At 38.5% G+C, this 17150-nt stretch overlaps 2 protein-coding genes across 4 annotated transcripts; one reads left to right on the top strand and one right to left on the bottom strand.

The window, feature by feature from the left end:
- Nucleotides 1–4075: 4075 nt before the first annotated feature.
- LOC149015525 (uncharacterized) lies at nucleotides 4076–11067 on the top strand. 3 transcript variants are annotated; one of them, XR_016173514.1, is made up of 5 exons: nucleotides 4076–4573; nucleotides 8129–8296; nucleotides 10157–10287; nucleotides 10398–10468; nucleotides 10612–11067. XR_016173514.1 is itself a non-coding variant. In XM_089156028.1 (5 exons), the coding sequence occupies exons 2-5, from the start codon at nucleotides 8205–8207 to the stop codon at nucleotides 10736–10738; spliced, it is 417 nt and encodes a 138-aa protein (XP_089012154.1). In that variant the 5' UTR covers nucleotides 4076–4573; nucleotides 8129–8204; the 3' UTR covers nucleotides 10739–11067. The 3 variants fall into 3 exon arrangements, 2 of the variants coding, with proteins under 2 accessions (XP_089012154.1, XP_089012153.1); XM_089156028.1 differs by having other exon boundaries at nucleotides 10161–10287; XM_089156027.1 differs by lacking the exon at nucleotides 4076–4573 and having other exon boundaries at nucleotides 7907–8296; nucleotides 10161–10287.
- Nucleotides 11068–12337: 1270 nt separating this feature from the next.
- Nucleotides 12338–14969, bottom strand: LOC149015524 (fructose-bisphosphate aldolase, chloroplastic-like). Its single transcript, XM_089156546.1, has 5 exons — nucleotides 14916–14969; nucleotides 14669–14754; nucleotides 14458–14548; nucleotides 12638–12907; nucleotides 12338–12499 (listed from the first exon to the last, which is right to left on the bottom strand). Exons 1-5 carry the CDS (start codon nucleotides 14967–14969, stop codon nucleotides 12338–12340), a joined length of 663 nt encoding a protein of 220 aa, XP_089012672.1.
- Nucleotides 14970–17150: the final 2181 nt, after the last annotated feature.

The following is a 17150-nucleotide window of genomic DNA, read 5'->3' as shown; positions in this document are numbered from 1 at the left end:
GCCCCCCTCGGCCCCTCAGTGGGTCCGCCCATGCCACCGATCGATGAGGTTGAATCACACCTTGAGTGTTGTCGTTAAGGTAATTGATGCACCCTACTACCAAGGGTTCTTCGCACCACCACCTCCAAGATAAAGCAACTTCCAACTAAAAGATGAGGTAGTTCTTCTAGTCCCTCCAAGGAGTCAAAAGCTAGAGCACAACACTTAGACAACTCAAGAAAGAAATGAACTTTGTAAAACAAACAATGTGAGTGAGGAGTGTCTCAATTGCACACCACATGCAAGGAAGGGTTGGGTTTATATAGGCCCAAACCACACCTCCTCACAAGGGGGAGAATCAATGGCTTGTCCCTCCTCCATTAATGTGAATAAACCCCCTTGACCTAACCTCCCCATTACTTGGAGAAGTAACTCTCATATTCACTTCTTTGGAATGAATAGGATTTAACCCATTCAAAGACCTTAACTCCCACTCATGGCAATGGCTATGAATGATCATGAAGTTGAAATGAAAAATGAATGTCAAGAGTTAGAATTTCAAAACCTTTAAGACCCATGACCAATGTCATGAAGAGTCTCATAACCAAGGTCATGAAGTGCCTCCTTTACACATGGTGCATCATTACCACCCTTACCTCATGGGTCCCATACACAAACAAAACAATTAAATAAAAGAAATACAAAGAACAATTTTGAAACTTAATATATAGACAATATAGATTTTAATAAAAATCCTAACAACGATAAATTGATGTAGAAAAAAAAAGATTTGATGAGAAAATTAAATGCCGATACTGAAGATGAATAACTCGTTTAAGAAGCATAGTTTTCAGAGAGACGATGTGTTGCAAAAAGACGTTACTCTCTCTCACCCTCTCACCACCGGCGAAGATCAACCGTTGTTATGGAATAGTTTGTGGTATATGAGTTGAAATTTTCGTCACTTCTATTTACTCCATTTCCTCTTTTCTCTGGGTCATGCATTTGGAGTGCAGACTTGATGTGTATACAAAGCTTGACTGGGTTTGTTTGGATACTTTGAAGATGCTCACATTTTAAGCGGAAACTTGGACATGGGCTTAAATATATTCAAGATTACATAGGCTGTATTGGCTGAACTTGGGATTTGCCAGGAGCAATTCTAGTGATAATTCAATATGCATCCAATTTTAGGCAAACAATGGTTCCTCATTATATTGGCCGAGCTAACAGGAATGGTAGAAATATTTTGTTTTTTTGGGTTGAAAGAAATGATATGAAATATACGGATGTGGGATTCCTTGCACGTTTATCCTTTCAAAACACTGTATAGAATTGTTTGGGAACCTGTGACGTGTTCTATTGAAAGTACAAAAAATGAAAATTTAGAGCCATTGGGCAACTGTGAGGAAAATGGACCTTGCTTGGGTCATGCGTGCGCAAGACCATCAAGACAAGCATTTCAGGAGGTCAGATTGGAATTTTGGTCGAAATTTCGATATCGACGGTCGAGATAGAAATTTCGACTTGATGGTCATGTGCATTTAAGGCGCATGACCCAAGCAAAATTAGAGGAAAATGAGCCTCCGAAGAAATGGGTTGCTTGTTACGTAGTTGAACGCTGAGCGTGCTGCTTGCCTATTTTATTTATCGAATGCTCTATCTAGGGATAGATTCCTACGTGTTACTCATTGGAAGTGTACTGAAGTACAGCTATTCGTTGACACGTTTGTTAGATAACCCATCAAAACAAAACACTTTTATCAAACAGTTTTCCATCAATTCTTTGTTTCTTGAAGCGATAAATACCATTTATTGGTGGGTTATCAAACGAGTCCTAGCCATGCCTGTGACCGGCAGGTAAGAAGCCAATCAAAAGCGTCTGTTGGGGGATTACATCCACAAGCACAATGCCAAGGTTGCTCAATTGTGAGAGTTAGCACAGGGTCTAGAGCAAATCCCCATTAGGGGAGGGGTGTCTCGCTTCTTCACCACATAATAGTAGGCCCTTGTGAGACTCATTGGAATTTCTTGTATTTATTGGAAAAACATGAATAGAATACATACAGATGCAAACTCCTTAAAACCCCCAAGGGCTAACCAAACATGATTCCCTTCCCAGTTTGAATCTAACGAATATGGAGGATGATATAGATTCCTAAATCAATCTGATGGTGTGATTGCCCCTTTCTGTTTTAGTTAATTTCATAGGACCTACTGATAATACTATTCACCGTTGTTCTTCAATGGTTTTTAATATGCAGTTCCCAGGATCTTGGGAATTCTGTGATGAACCCACGTTGAAGCAGTCGATAAGATTGAATTCTTGGAAATCCAACGCCAGCAAATATGGAGAAAAGAAAAGATTTGATGAGAAAATTAAATACCGATACTGAAGATGAGTAACTCGTTTAAGAAGCATAGTTTTCAGAGAGACTAAAGACGTTACTCTCTCTCTCACCGCCGGCGAAAATCAACCGTTGTTTACTCACTTTCCTTTCTGAAAAACTAATAACAACCGTGATGAAAGGTTAACATAATTAATTAAAGAGAGGAAAATTAGAAACTTTCTCGGACGATTCAGATAACAATTCCTATCCAAAAATAAAAATAAAAAATCAGATAACAATTCGAGCGTTTTGAACCAAAAGAGAATTTTATTTTCTAACCGCCATCAACTTTGTGGTGAGTGAAAAAATAAGATGGTTACACATAAGACGCAAAAATATGTATTGACATATTTGATTTCATTAATATGTAACAACTTACAAGATTCAAGATTCAAACAGTTATTGTTCTACTCACAAGTAACTAAAATTTACAAGGTCTTAATGAGACCACAAATAATCAAGATTCAGATTGTTTTGGCATTGTAAAACGACACAATGGGCACGTGTTCTTGTACTCCAACCACTTGATGATGCATTCGCTGTGAAAAAAATGTGAACAATCCAACTTTATGATGTCAGCTCCTCTCACGTAATCATCCATGCAAATCATACACAAGTCTGCAGAAGAGGTATCATGTAATTTCTTCATCTCCAAAGCCTCAATAGAAGATTTTGAAGCAGGAAGCAAGCTAAAACCTTCATCTCCATTCAAACTGGCTTCAAATTCTCTAATTTCTTGCCAAATATCTACATACTCTACCAAACAGATGTCAATAATTATGAAGATAGTCAGCTCTCCATCATCTTTGTCGGTTTTGTAGAACTCTGCCTCTTCAAAAGCATATGTAGATATCTCTTCTTTCAATCTCTCAACGCAGACAGAAGGGATCTCAAGTTCTGTAAGCATAGTGTGGATATGAGACTTACTCACTTGAGGGACGAGGAGGCTATGAAACTCAACGTCCAATTGTTTAACCGGTAAGAGATTAGTTGTCTGCTCAAGAATAATTGAATCGCCATCATCGTTTGGAAATGTTGCCCTAACATCCTTACGTTCAACCACGAAATAGATTTTGACTCCGATTTCAGCTTCAAAGACCGACTCCGACTTCAGGTATAAACCGGGAACTGAGACATGAAATAATTGCCCGACGCCTTCGACGCAAAAAGTGAAGCATGATTGATTGACCCGGCCGTGAATTTCAAAATCGAAAGGAATTCAGACAAAAGAAAACGAGATAGCAAGAGAAGGAACACGGAAGAATGGCAGGACGAGATGGTAAGTAAGAGAAGGGGCTCGCCGCTCGCCAGTTATATATAAGAAAAGACTCCTAGTCCTAGTGGTATACCACTAAGTAATCATATTAACATTAGAGTTTAACTACGACAACTACTAGTGTGTTTCCTCACTAGTTCCGTTTCTACTTTCTAGTCTTGCTCCATCCATGTAGGTCATTTTGTTCGTTATGATCTGATGGTCCCCAGTGGGAATATGCTTCATCTGATCGGTTATTGTAGATGATCAAATTAATTTGATCGATTTCCTTAAGCGTAGGTCTCTTCCCACTCAATTTGGTAATATTCTATTCAATTAGGAGAGCCTATTATAAAGAGATACCTTGACTTAAATTGGGAAAGCTTGTTTACAAATAGTTGATTGCCCTTCATCTCAGATATTTAAAGATTAAGTGATGTTATGGTTTGAATTCAAGTTTTTAATTTTGAATTCAAATTTGAATATTGTAAACGAATCTTGTAAAATAGTTATGTTTTTTCTTTGCATTCTTTCAGTATGCTAAAACAGAGGTGTTCTTCTCGTTTCTTTGCATCTCATTCTTCAACTTGGTGTTTCCCTACTGGTGAAGGAATCTGGGTTTCTGATCATCTATCAGATCAATGTGGTCCCTCTCTGGGTTGGGTTATCATGTGTTTAATTTATTCGTTTTCACAAGTTCAAATCAACTGGGAATCTCTGAGCTCTTCTTCAAATTGGTTTTCTCGAGTTCAAGTTCAACTAGCTGTCATGGTAACTGTGATGTGATGCAATTCTATTAAAATCCATGGAGTAGCGATATGGCTGCCGGTTGGTAGTCCTCAGTGACTCAGTGTAAGAGTAACCAAAAGTTTCTGCAGTTGAATCAAGGAGTCGGAGGTTATTACAGTAAACCACAATGGCTTCATCGTGCAAACAATAATGGCCCAAGGTACTACTTCCTTCTTCCTTTTCTATCTCGCATGTCTTTGCCAGGCTTTCGGTTTTTGTTTCTGCATTTCATTTCCTACGTTCTATCTTCTATATGAATCCCAACTCCTAGAAGGCGACAAAACATCGAACTCTGATTAAAGTTTGGGTCTCTGTTATAAATCACTTGACTTTGGAGAATTAGATTAACGAATAATTTCCAAACACTAGTAGTTTGATAAACAAAAATCACCTAAACTTGTCTAAGATTCGCATAGAATCTTCTTTGCTTCTGCTTAGATTTGAATGGGAACTAATAATAAATCAGCTAACCAAAGGTCTCTTCTAATAAGAGGAATGTCAATTTCCTATTCCGCTAAATGAAAAATTCATCCAAAGACGAAGATGGAACACCCAGTCAATATTAACCATGAATAACAATAGAACTCTTCCAAATTGTAATAAACAAAGGGCATTCCACAAATATAGGATGAAGGTTCTCATATGCAAAATAACAAAGATTATATATCAAGACGATAATATGCCCTTCTGAATGATTATGCCACTCCAGGGAGCTTCAAATGTATTAGCCTCAGCCCAAAGACTGAAAGGTGAGGTTTAATACCTTGACCAAATCAAGGAGTTCCATGAAACTCTTGAGCTCTGATTCTCAGATTTCATCCTAAGCAAGTCAAAAATACCCAGGATGTTTAAACTTTAAAGTCACAGAAAAAAAAAATGTCATCTACTTGCGTTTGATGGAGAATGACGTTCTCAGCTAAGGTGCAGATATTCTGCTTAAAACTCGATTTAACATGAGGGGAATACCAATGAAAGTCAAATAAAGTCCAAGGCCTTTACCCTTCAGTATTGAAATAACATTTGATCAAGGCTTGAAAGATGGATAAATCATATTTTTTCCTCATAGAAACACTGAAATTTGATTATTCATGCTTAACTGACCAGCAGAGCTTGCACAAGAAATACGTATTGTACTTATTATCTCTCTCAACCTACACCCCTCCAAAACCCTTTTCTTCTTTGACTTACTTTAAGAACTCCGGAGGATGTAGTCTTGATTGATTGAGGATCAATTCCTTTAAGATCTCTAAAGAGAACCAACTTAAATGAGACCAAAAAAGGTTTCTTGATCTTAGAGTTATGTGATGAATACTTTAGAGATGGGGGACTGAGGTTTGTAGGTGTTAGAATGGGTTGAAACCTGGTGGGTGTAGTTAATGATATAAGGATATGATCCACCAAGTTTGGTTGGATGGATGGCTAAATTGGAAAATACGAGGGCTCTTGGTTTTTGGGGAGTTTTGGCTGTGCATAAGTTCAAGAGAATATCTATACCTTGAAATTGGATGGTCAAATAGGGTCAATTGGGATAAGGTCCCTAGGGTTGGTGGGATGATGTACCTGAAAAGAAACATATCTAATGCTTAGATTGTTGTAGATTTGACCTTGGATTTTGGGTTTATTGGAAGATTTGAAAATTCAAGAAAGATAAAAAAAGAAAAGAAAAGGGGTTATACTAGAAAGGAAATGGAGTGTAGGCTGGCAGATAGCTGGATGGGGAGACTTAACGATTGGAATGCTTTCTTGAAGACTGTCTATTCAGCCAAAAAAAGATCTAGTCTTGAGTCTCTTGACCTCGCTTTAGAACTTTAACAGTCTCTTTCAATCTTGGTCCTGCACTGACCAAATTTAACAAAAGCAGTATGCATCAGCATAATGCAAGACAATCACTCAAACCTGAGAAGCTTTATTGATCATATCAAGTTTGGGTCCCTTTCCATCAAGTGGAACAGTTTTATCTGTACATAATAAGCTGGAGATCTGATCTGATTTGAGTTCTTAATTGAACGTTAACTCAACATTGAAACTAATTTAAGGTAGAAACCAATTGACCTAGACCACCTTAAACTGCAGCAAGAACACCAGAAATGGTTATTTGTAATTAGCCTGGACATTTAACTTTTGCGCCTGTAGAATAGGCCAATGAACGCATAAACATATTAAACAAAAGCCCAACACACATAAATATCCACCCTAGGTTGATTTCAGAGGAAAATAGGCCAGTTTGGTGTTAGATCTGCATCAGCCCCAGCTTACCACTGTTGCTCATGAGATATTCAGATTGGAAGAGCAGATAAATTTTTGCATCTAACATTACATCAGAGTATCAGATTAATAGGAGGTGTAGACTGCTAGTAAATCCACACACAAAAAAAAATAAAGGCAGGAAAATAATGGGGAGACTGAAAAGGCTAATTTTGCCGGTCATTAACACTCACCTGAGAACTGAGTTCTCCCCAGTGTGACCTCCTTAGTTAATTACAGACTTCACACATAAAACCCCTCCTCTACCTCTCTCCCTTACATAACCCAAAACCCCTTTTAACTAACTGCTGTACCCTATCCAATACTGTCTTTGCCATCTGGACAACATTCTCTGTCCCCTGTCATAAGCTAAAGTTAAGGTTGCTGTAGTGAAGGATTGTCTTATGGAAAGATCCAATGAGCCCGTTGCAGCTTGGAACAACTCATTGTTGTGTCAGTTGAGTCATCAAATGAACCCGGAAATTGGCTATTTCAGATAGTCCTCTTACACATAAAGTAGGGATGCGAATGGTTGCATACCTGACTTCTTCCCTTTAGCTGTGAACTGTACCACAGAAATCATCAGAAAAATGAAATCAAGCCTCAATACAGAAATGTTGATTAAGAGTGGCCATCATGTTTCCCTCCTGTATGAGAGGCCAGACTAATAAGAGAACATGAATCACTCATGGATTTTTGTCCACTACGGTTCTGACATCCTCCGGTTTCCCCCTGTTCTCCCTTGGATTTTTTACACGTATTAAATTCTAATCTAACGGTCAAAAACATTCCATTTTCAAAATGAGAGTTGGGGCTTGAACGAACTTCTTCCCTCGTTCAGTTTTTCCCTCTTCGGCTGCCGTTGTTCTTCTATTTGAAGAACTCAGGTGCCATCGTTCGCTGCCGCTGTTCTTCCATTTGAAGACCTCAGGTGCCATCCTTCCTCACGAATCACCGGATTTTTGTCCTACGGCTTCAACCATCCTTCGCTGCCGCTGTTCTTTAGTTGCAATATCAGAAGGTGAAGAAGTTCTGCAACTCTCAACCTCTCTAACAGGTAGACTCGTTTTTTCATTTCTTTCCCAAACAAAGAACAGAGAAAATTAAACTAATCCCTTCGTAGGAGAAATCACCGCTCATTGGGAGAGAATCCGATAAATTAATCCCTCTGTTCCACGGATTTGCTCAAATGAATTTTTTTTCTTCTTTCAAGGCAACCGAAATCCCTCTATAGCTGTACTTGGTGGACAAAAGTCCATCTTTGGTCTGTCACAATCTCTCTCGCTTTCTCTTCCCGCTCTTCTCCTCCTTCCCCTGCTATAAATACAGCTATAGAGGGAGAACTGAGTCATAGGTGTCTGCAATTCTGAACTTTGCAGAGCGAGTAGCCAAATGGAGAGAAAAAGATGGAGAGTGGGTTACTCTGGGTAGGATTGACAGTTCTGATTGGAGGGTTTATTGGGTTTTGCAGATTGCTCAAGAATGTTAATTCCTGGTTATATGAATCCAAACTGGGTGATAAACGGGCTAATATCCCTCCAGGCGATATGGGTTGGCCTTTGATTGGCAATATGTGGACTTTCCTCAAAGCTTTCAAGTCCATTGAGGCTGATACCTTCTTCACAAGCTATTTCCAGAAGTCAGTAATCTCTTAATCTGTTCTTTCTTTAACTTTCATAGTTATCTGTGTTAGTTGTTACTGTTGTTTCTGCTGTTCCCTTTTGAAATAATTAAGATTGTTTGAGATAAGTATGAATTTCGAACAGATGTAGATAAAGGTAAGAGAAGGGAATGATAACATCTATTAGAACAGTGTCTGATGGTTAATTTTTTGAGGAATCATAGGAGGAGGATGGGGGAATGCTAGAGGGTTGGAGTACCAAGAATGCACTTCTCAATGCTATTTTTTTTATTTCCCTTTGCCTGTTTATGATGTTTATGTTGTTCTGCATTTTCTACCTTAAATGCAGTGAACTCCAACTTGCAACTAACAATTAACCTATTTTTGCTAACACTCTTTATGTAAGTAGGTGAATCTTTAGCTCAAATAGAAGAACACATGGGCCCACCCATGAGATGGTGGTTCGATTCCACTAATATTCGATATCTTTGTAGGTCTCTCAGATCTTTACTTGGTTCAATATTATGTGAAGATTTATTATAATGTTTTAGATAGCCATCATACCATTTGATTGGATATTTATTTTTCAATCCGATCTTTGGTTAGACAAATGAAGTGTAAAAGCATTTTTGAGACTGGCCTTTTTGTTGCCCTGAAAAGAAAAATAAGGAAAATTCTTTCTGAGTCTTGGTGGACTTGAACCACCATCTCATGGGTGTGACCCCATGTGCTCTTCCAGTTGAGCTAAAGACTCATTTATCTAAGACCTACCCAGCCTCTTGAATCTAACCAAAGCCTCTGAGTGTGATTCTCTACTCAATTGTTCAGTTTATTTTTGGTTATTTATGTATTCTGTCTTAGAATTTCCTATCTTTATGTTATTAGTTTGCTTGGATAATCAATTAGTGCCATAGTGGTTTCTGTCTTAGGCTTTCTATTGTTAGATTTCAATATAAAGCTCATGTAACAACTGTCTATGACAATAACAACTCACATTGGTTCGCGACTTGCTCCTCCAACATTAATGTTCATGAACTAGTGCCGCTAAGTGCTAACATGGCATTAGCATGCCCTTGGTTTAGGAAATTGCTAGTTTATAGATGTCCCAATCATGTTCTTTGGTTATGACAAAACAGTTGCATCAAAACCCATGATCTACAAGGTTCAGGAACTTAGTATGTGTCTCAGTATGTTGGGATGATGTCTTAGCCACTGAAGAAACAAAACCATGCAAATTCTGGTCTATCATCATGACATGAATTAAGCTGATACCCATAATATCAAATATTTCTAGAAGTAGTAGCTAGGCTTCTCAGATGGGTAAGATCTCCCAATTGAGGGTGGGACACTTGGACTGGAATAACAAATTCAAATTGCAGTCAGGTTTGGGATGAATCTTCAAGGCTTGCTTCAGTGAAGAAGTCTTCCATTTCTTTGTTTATCAGCTATGTTTTGTTCATAGTTTTTTAATCACTGTGGAACCATAAAGGTTTTTGAAATTATTTATGATTCTTATTCTTAAATTTTGTGTTAGAAGCCTGTTGACTTACCTTTGCAATTTAGTATTTTTTGAATTATTTATCGGAAAAGGAAAAAAGATGGATTGGAAGAGGGCTAAATTCCTTTGTTAGTCATGAATTGAAAAAAAGGAAGAGATCTTACATATTTGATAGTTCATCTGTTCCTCAATTATTAGTAAATTGTTAGGAAAAATTCTTGGAGATGCACAATTAGGATACATCCCCCTGAGATGAATGGATGTGAATAAATGAAGAACATATATCATAGTTATGCTCCTTATAACAACGTATTTATTTTGTTTGTGAAATGAAAACGTGTTTTGCACTAATTGGTAGCATTTTTGTGCCTTTGAACTAGTCAGGAAACCAGTTGACTTGAGTGGCTATAAACATCCACTTGAGCTTCTTCAGATTCTTCCTGCAAAGTCAAATATGAGAGGACCCGACTGTGGCTCACAAATTGGACCAAACAATCCAAAATTTGTCTTGGTATTGTCTATCATATTATGTATGCTAATTATCTTTCTAAAGTTTGTGAGCCTACAAGGATTGTAAATGAATATGATCTTGGTCTAATTTTTCATTTATTTTGGCTATAGGGAATGCAAGCTTTGTTGGACCTAATTTTTGCAGTTGATGGCTCTGTATCAGATGCAGTAAAGCTTTTGGGGTATAAAAAATTCCACTATTTGTTGGAGTTATGAAATATTTGATATAATACAGCAGGCATTCTGGTTCTTTGCTTTAACATGTTTTACCATACCCTAACCCACTATCAATTAGAATCATTGCATTCTCTCTTGAATGTTGCAGGTTAAGCACTGGTGCATTGTCACGTTTGATATTATCTGACGATTATCTTAGAATGGCTGTAAATGAACTAAGGACATCCAAGGTATGCTTATATAGAATCAGGCAATGTTCAAAGTTCCTCATCTAAATCTTACTATAGTAATGTATGGACACCCTATTCATGTTTCATATGAAAGTTTTCTGTCAGTTTTCCTTGTTTCGTAGTGTTGGGGTGATTGATGACATATACACTGTTTTTAGCGATGTAAACTGTCTCTTTTCCCCTTCTCTCTTTCAGTTGAATGAAAAATGGACCATTAACATTGATAGAATTATTTTAAGAAAGATATGGTTGTCCAAGATGCGACATGTTGACATAAACATACTTGAGAAACTCAAGCAACTTCTGCTGCAAAGCGCACCAGTGTTTCTTCTTCAATGTTCACGTAGGTCAATAGCTCAGGTAATTTAACTGCAAAAGCCAAAGAAGTTCAAAATATATGATTAAAGTTTGAAACCAAGCTGAATGTAGCAATCAAAAGAACCACTTGGTACTCTGGGTGGCAAAACATCCATACTTGTTGTTTAGGATATGGATTCTTGTTGTCTGATTCAGTTCCAAAACCAAACACTTCTGATGCTCCGGCGTTGAGAATGCTTTCCGGCATCTCCCCCGCCTCCCTCCACCCCTCCCTCTCCATCTGCTGCCCTCAGTAACCTTCCATCTACCTCCACTCTCCCCATCTCTCTTGAAAATGCTCCCCCTTCCATCCCTGAACCCCCTCCGAAAGCCTGGAACTCCATGTTCACATCCACCCACCCTCCATTTCCATCTCTTCCCTCCGTTGACTGCAACCAATCTTTCATTCCCCCCTCTACCTCCCCTGACTCCACTCTCTTGGTTCACTGTCCCTCCTTTGCCACTGCCGATAGCATCCGGCACTGGAATCTTGCTGTGCTCGGTCAATCTCTTGGCCCTTGCCCTCCCCCTGGCATTGTCAAAGCCTCTCTGTCTAAGCAATGGAATGCTCCTGGCTCTTTGGAAACATACCTGATAGATGCTAATACCTTCCTTTTTAAGCTCACCTCTCTGACCTTTTTGCTGCCCTGAAAAGAAAAATGAAAGGAAAATTCTTTCTGAGTCTTGTGTACTTGAACCACCATCTCATGGGTGTGGCCTCATGTGCTCTTCTAGTTGAGCTAAAGACTCATTTATCTAAGACCTACCCAGCCTCTTGAATCTAACCAAAGCCTCTGAGTGTGATTCTCTAGTCAATTGTTCAGTTTAGTTTTGGTTATTTATGTATTCTGTTTTAGAATTTCCTATCTTTATGTTATTAGTTTGCTTAGATAATCAATTAGTGCCATAATGGTTTCTGTCTTAGGCTTTCTATTGTTAGATTTCAATATAAAGCTCATGTAACGACTGTCTATGACAGTAACAACTCACATTGGTTCGCAACTTGCTCCTCCAACATTAATGTTCATGAACTAGTGCTGCTAAGTGCTAACATGGCATCAGCATGCCCTTGGTTTAGGGAAATTGCTAGTTTATAGATGTCACAATCATGTTCTTTGGTTATGACAAAACAGTTGCATCAAAACCCATGAGCTACAAGGTTCAGGAACTCAATATGTGTATTCCTTTGACAAAAATACCCTTCTTGGCGTCCTCTGACTCGCCTTCACCTGTGTACTTTCCAAGTTGTGCTAGGGAGTTGGCCTTTGCTCGTACAAGGAGAGTTTCTTATGCAGCCTTCACATTCTCTGGCCTTCCTGCCCATGTCTTCAGGCAAGTGTTCTGAAGTGCTCTTGCATAAGAAAATGAAACATGCCATGGGTTTGCTCCTTGGTTCATAGCATTCAAGTTCAAAGTTGCTTCGACTTCTGATTGGCCACCTGAAAGGAACTATTTTGCCAAAGAAAAAAGAAAAGCAGTTACAAGGTAAACTTTCAATAGAAGTTCCTTTTTCTTCATTTTTTTTAATGTTTTTGCCCGCTCTTTTTTGAAACAATTAAAGTATGAAGAATGTCAAGATAAGCATACGATAATTCCTAGGACAGCGGGGGGAATCCTTCTATGAAGAAGTTTTAGAGTGTATTTAGCAACTTGCTCTGGTGTGGCTTTCTCCTTACATTCAACACCGGGTGTCACCATGCTGGGCTTGAGCAAAATCCCTTCAAACATAACATTGTTCTCTGCCATGTAGAAGAAAACCTTTGCCCACACTTTCAAGGCTACCTCAAAGGTCCTGTCAATTCCATGCTCTCCATACAGTAAAATTTCAGGTTCAACTATAGGAACCAAACCATTATCCTACATCAACAAAATGAGGAACTAACTAGTTAGTCCCATGGTGGGAGATCTCACTCTTGAGCGAGATCTCGACCGAGATGGCGAGATCTCGGTCGAGATCTACCAAAATTTTGGCGTAATCTCGGTGGCCCATCTTGGTGGGTTTTAGGGTCCCAGTTGGGCTGAAATTTGGTATCTAGCCTATTTAAGGCCTTTTGAACATATTGGTGGCCTTAGATTTGTGAGAAAATAACCCTAAGTATGTCTTCTAAGTCGACCCTATGTGTAAAATCAAAGTGCTGTGAAATGCAAGGTTAGACAAGTAGACAACATGTAATGTAGAGATATCAAGTAATTCATGTTATCAACTATAAAGTATCAAATACATTACACATCAAACTATCAAAGAACTTAAATGTCTTCAAAATTTTACAATCATAAGAAGTTTTAGACTTCTAGTAAGTCATAAATCATAATCCATAAGTTCACAATCACAGAAGTATGAGTAATAAGATTACAAGACAGCAAGAGTATCACTCAGCATTATGCATCAACTGATTCTGAACGGTGGCCACATATGACTCCCAAGTCAACTCATCACTGTAGTATGTCACATATCGGTTTAAATGTCACATTAAATTGGTTTCCATGAAAGTGTAGATCAAAGCTTATAGGTCAACATATATTTATATTAGACTTACACACCCATTGTAGAACATTCTATTTGAAAAAAATTCAAATTTGGGGGAAAGTCTTACCTTTGTTGAAAATCTAGCTGAAATAAGCTTAAATGTTGATAATTTGATGTTGTAGATGTCTTAAAGATGTTTAGAAGTTGAATCCCCAACAAATTCCGGCAAAAAATCAAGTTTCTGGTAAGTTTTTATGGTTGCAGCGAGAGAGAGGCGAGATCTCGCCGAGGTATGGCGAGATGTGGCGAGATCTCCCATGTCGCAGATCTCGCCTCTCCTCTCGTCTCGCTATCTCAAAATAGCGAGATATCTCGCGAGATCTCCCACCATGGTTAGTCCTATGTCTTCCTCTAACAAAAAGTACCACCATGCATGATTCGCTCGTCTCCATTCTTTTAATAGGTTTTAATTTAGAAAATAACTTATCTTAAGCTAAAGTTATTTGATTCGTTAAATTTACAAGTCGCAGTTACTATATCCTTGTTCATGTAAACTGAAGTGCTCTGTTCTTCATGCTGGACATTTTTTTAAGCAAGTTTAATTTATTGAACCACCGAAATCGTCGATTTTCTTGATGTCTAACATTCACATATTGCCTTTTTAGGATTCAGTTTTTCAGAAGGGATTATATGGTACTTTTCTAATGAATGTTTTTTCAGTGTCTTTGAAATTTTGATAAATTTAGGCACGAAAAATCATGGATTGATAAGCTTCTGTATCTTTGCATCCTCATTCTGTGGTTTATCTACTAAAATGCTAGGTGTGGCTGATAGTGCATCGGTGTATCGCTTTGTTGCTATTTTTCATTCTAAATTCCTTGTCTAGCTACATTGGACTCTAAAATGTGGAAACAGAAATGAACTGAAGGGTCTGAGTTACTTGTGCAATAGCAACATATCTTGCCAACCCCCAGGCAGCTTCCTTCACTGCAAGCGCAGATGGCCCGTTTGGAATACTGACAACAGTTCGTCTAGCATATGATCAACAACAAGAATCAGCATTTGCATATAAAAGTGTAGAAATAGAAAGTAGGATGTTACTCCTAGAAGCTTTTATGTGCATTCACCATTAGGCAAAGTGTGCCCCTTGCTCATAGTATGCTGCACAACGAGATGCCAGACCATCGAGTCCTTGGCACCATGATTCATCGTTTGATCCAGCCAGTGGCACCAGTCCCTACGTATGAAAATGGTATAAAATCATAAACATGACAAAGGGGCCAACAACTTTGATACAATGATTTATGTCTATATGCATGCCTCTTGTTATGATCATGCATATGGTTCATTTTCATGTACCAGTTTGTCATCGATTCATTGTTTCATACATTTCCTTACCTCGTCAACCTTGATTCCTAGCATTATGTTCTGGTCCTTGAGAACATCCACCATTTTCTTACCATCTACTGTAGACTGATAGAGTGTTTCCTCAAACAAGATTGCTCCTGAAATGACTGGCCCAAACCCGGAACAGAGACAAGGAGTGTTCTGTATGCTTGGCGGTTAGCCTTTGTGTTTTCAAGACCAATCAAGGCCAATCTCTTCCCACAAGTTGCATTTGATTCAGCCATGGCCAATATACCTCTGTCAGGTGTTGCAATGCTTTTCTGCAAATACATGACAGTTAGGCTCAGATTTGATGGTATAGAATGATTTACTGAATCAGAAAATTAAATTTGTAAGGCTGTCATGGCCAGCCATAAGTAAGAATCAAAATGTCTAAATCAATAAGTAAAGTGAGGCGGAATCCCACTCTACAACCAACGGAAAGTAGATTGCAAGTCAAAAGAAAGATTACATCTGGTTCTAAGATAAGAAAGAAAGATATAACAAACTAAACTAAAGTCTATTATACTTTATAAAGAACGTCTTCATAAACATAGACTTCATCAATGACGCTCAGACGTTCCGACTCCATAGTAGGGCTAATCCTGGTAACAAGTAAAATCACTTGAGGAATCCTCAAAGTAATCTTCATGGTTGCCAGCAACTTGTGTGAAGTACGCCTCTTCAGTTTGCGCTTCCTCATATTGACCTTCATAGTCATCAGTACCTGTAGAGTAATCTAACAATATATTGCATAACAGGAATGAGTTTCAAAGAAACCCAGTAAGGCAGTTAATCCATAACAACATAAATAGCAGAATTTCAAAGCAGAGTAAAATGCTATATGATATGAAAAACATGATGCAATATGATTCTAACTCTATGTATATTGGTCTCTATTGGCAGACATGCTTTAAGTCATAGCACCGTACTTTTTTGGGAAGGTCTCATCACACAACGCCTTTTGGTAGTGGGTTCGGCATCCCTAGGGACATTCCATGGCTGGGGGTTAAGTCACCACTCTCTCACATCACCATTGGTCTAAGTACTAGCGCATGTCAGGGTCAAAGACTAGCCAAATGCAAGTCTTTTACTTAGTTACATCAAGTCAGATCCAGATACGTCCATTCCTCGCCCTTGGCGATCCTTTCCGGGATCCTTCACACTAAAGTCCTCATAGCCCCTGACTACGGACTCATCAACCCTATAGGTCATCCACATATGGTAAACGGGAAGCTCTCACGTCCCCTCATGGATTGGTTACCGGTCTTGAGCGCCCATGAGCCCAAGTCTATAAATATGCAACTCTACCAACAAATGGCCCCCACAATGTGATTCCTGTCCTCTCACGGATTGGTTACCGGTCTTGAGCACCCATGAATCCCCATTGCTACCACGGGTCGTTCGGTCTCAATACCCCTCCGATTAGGGTCTGACATAATAGGACATCCTAGCCAAACACTACTAGACAACCCTAAGTATGTCATCCAACAGTTTAGGAAGGTATCCAAAGGGCATCTCCGGAAACATCCCATAATATCCCGTAGTTGTCCAAGGACAGAAGTGTCAAAAGGACACCTCTCCTTTCCAAACCATACTTAATCATTCACAAGCATAAATCCATAACATCATGTATGGTAACTTCTTATATGGAAAGAAATCAATAATAACATCCAACTTGCATGAATCAATTAACATAAACAAGTAATGCTACTGTAATTCAAAGTAGTTGCATCAGTAGTAGATCATTGTAAAAATCTAATTAAGGAAACAAATCAATGATATTCAAATATAGAAACATAGATTATGCAATCTATGTAATTAAGGAAATAACCATCCTTACCTTATATAACTCGCAAAGGATCTTAGGGAATCAAGTAAGACCTTGACTAAACTTGGGAAGAAAGTCCTAAACAAGTGTATATAATATATTAGGAAAGATACTAAAAATGAAAGATATCAAAACATCCAAAACAGACCAAATATGAGGTTGCTGTACTCATTGGTCGATTGGATTGGTCTACTGCCTCAGTCGACCAACAGAGACAGTGGCCTTCAAAAATCAGAGTTTTAGAATATGAAACCGAATTTGGTGGTTCAAAAGGTGAAGGATGCGAAGGAAACTGAGTTTATGGTTCTCACACAAGGATCTTTGTCTGTGTTGGAGTACCAACAGAAGTTTAAGGAGCTTTATTTATTTGCTCCTGATTCTTTGAAGCTTGATCTCGCCAAAGCGAAGAAGTTCTT

Source organism: Hakea prostrata, chromosome 5, assembly GCF_041222555.1.
Source record: "Hakea prostrata isolate BN-2017 chromosome 5, UWA_Hpros_2, whole genome shotgun sequence".
NCBI classification, from domain to species: Eukaryota; Viridiplantae; Streptophyta; class Magnoliopsida; order Proteales; family Proteaceae; genus Hakea; species Hakea prostrata.
The sequence above is the reverse complement of the archived record's forward strand: the minus strand, read 5'-3'. Positions and strand labels throughout refer to the sequence as shown.

Excerpts from the sequence above, each read along its gene's own strand:
- LOC149015525 (XM_089156027.1), top strand. The coding sequence starts at position 8,064 with ATGGAGAGTGGGTTACTCTGGGTAGGATTGACAGTTCTGATTGGAGGG. Across the intron at positions 8,297-10,160 it reads TTCACAAGCTATTTCCAGAA|GAAACCAGTTGACTTGAGTG; the intron begins GTCAGTAATCTC and ends TGAACTAGTCAG. Across the intron at positions 10,469-10,611 it reads GATGCAGTAAAGCTTTTGGG|GTTAAGCACTGGTGCATTGT; the intron begins GTATAAAAAATT and ends TGAATGTTGCAG.
- LOC149015524 (XM_089156546.1), bottom strand. The coding sequence starts at position 14,969 with ATGGTGGATGTTCTCAAGGACCAGAACATAATGCTAGGAATCAAGGTT. Across the intron at positions 14,755-14,915 it reads TAGGAATCAAGGTTGACGAG|GGACTGGTGCCACTGGCTGG; the intron begins GTAAGGAAATGT and ends TTTCATACGTAG. Across the intron at positions 14,549-14,668 it reads CGTTGTGCAGCATACTATGA|ACGAACTGTTGTCAGTATTC; the intron begins GCAAGGGGCACA and ends ATCATATGCTAG.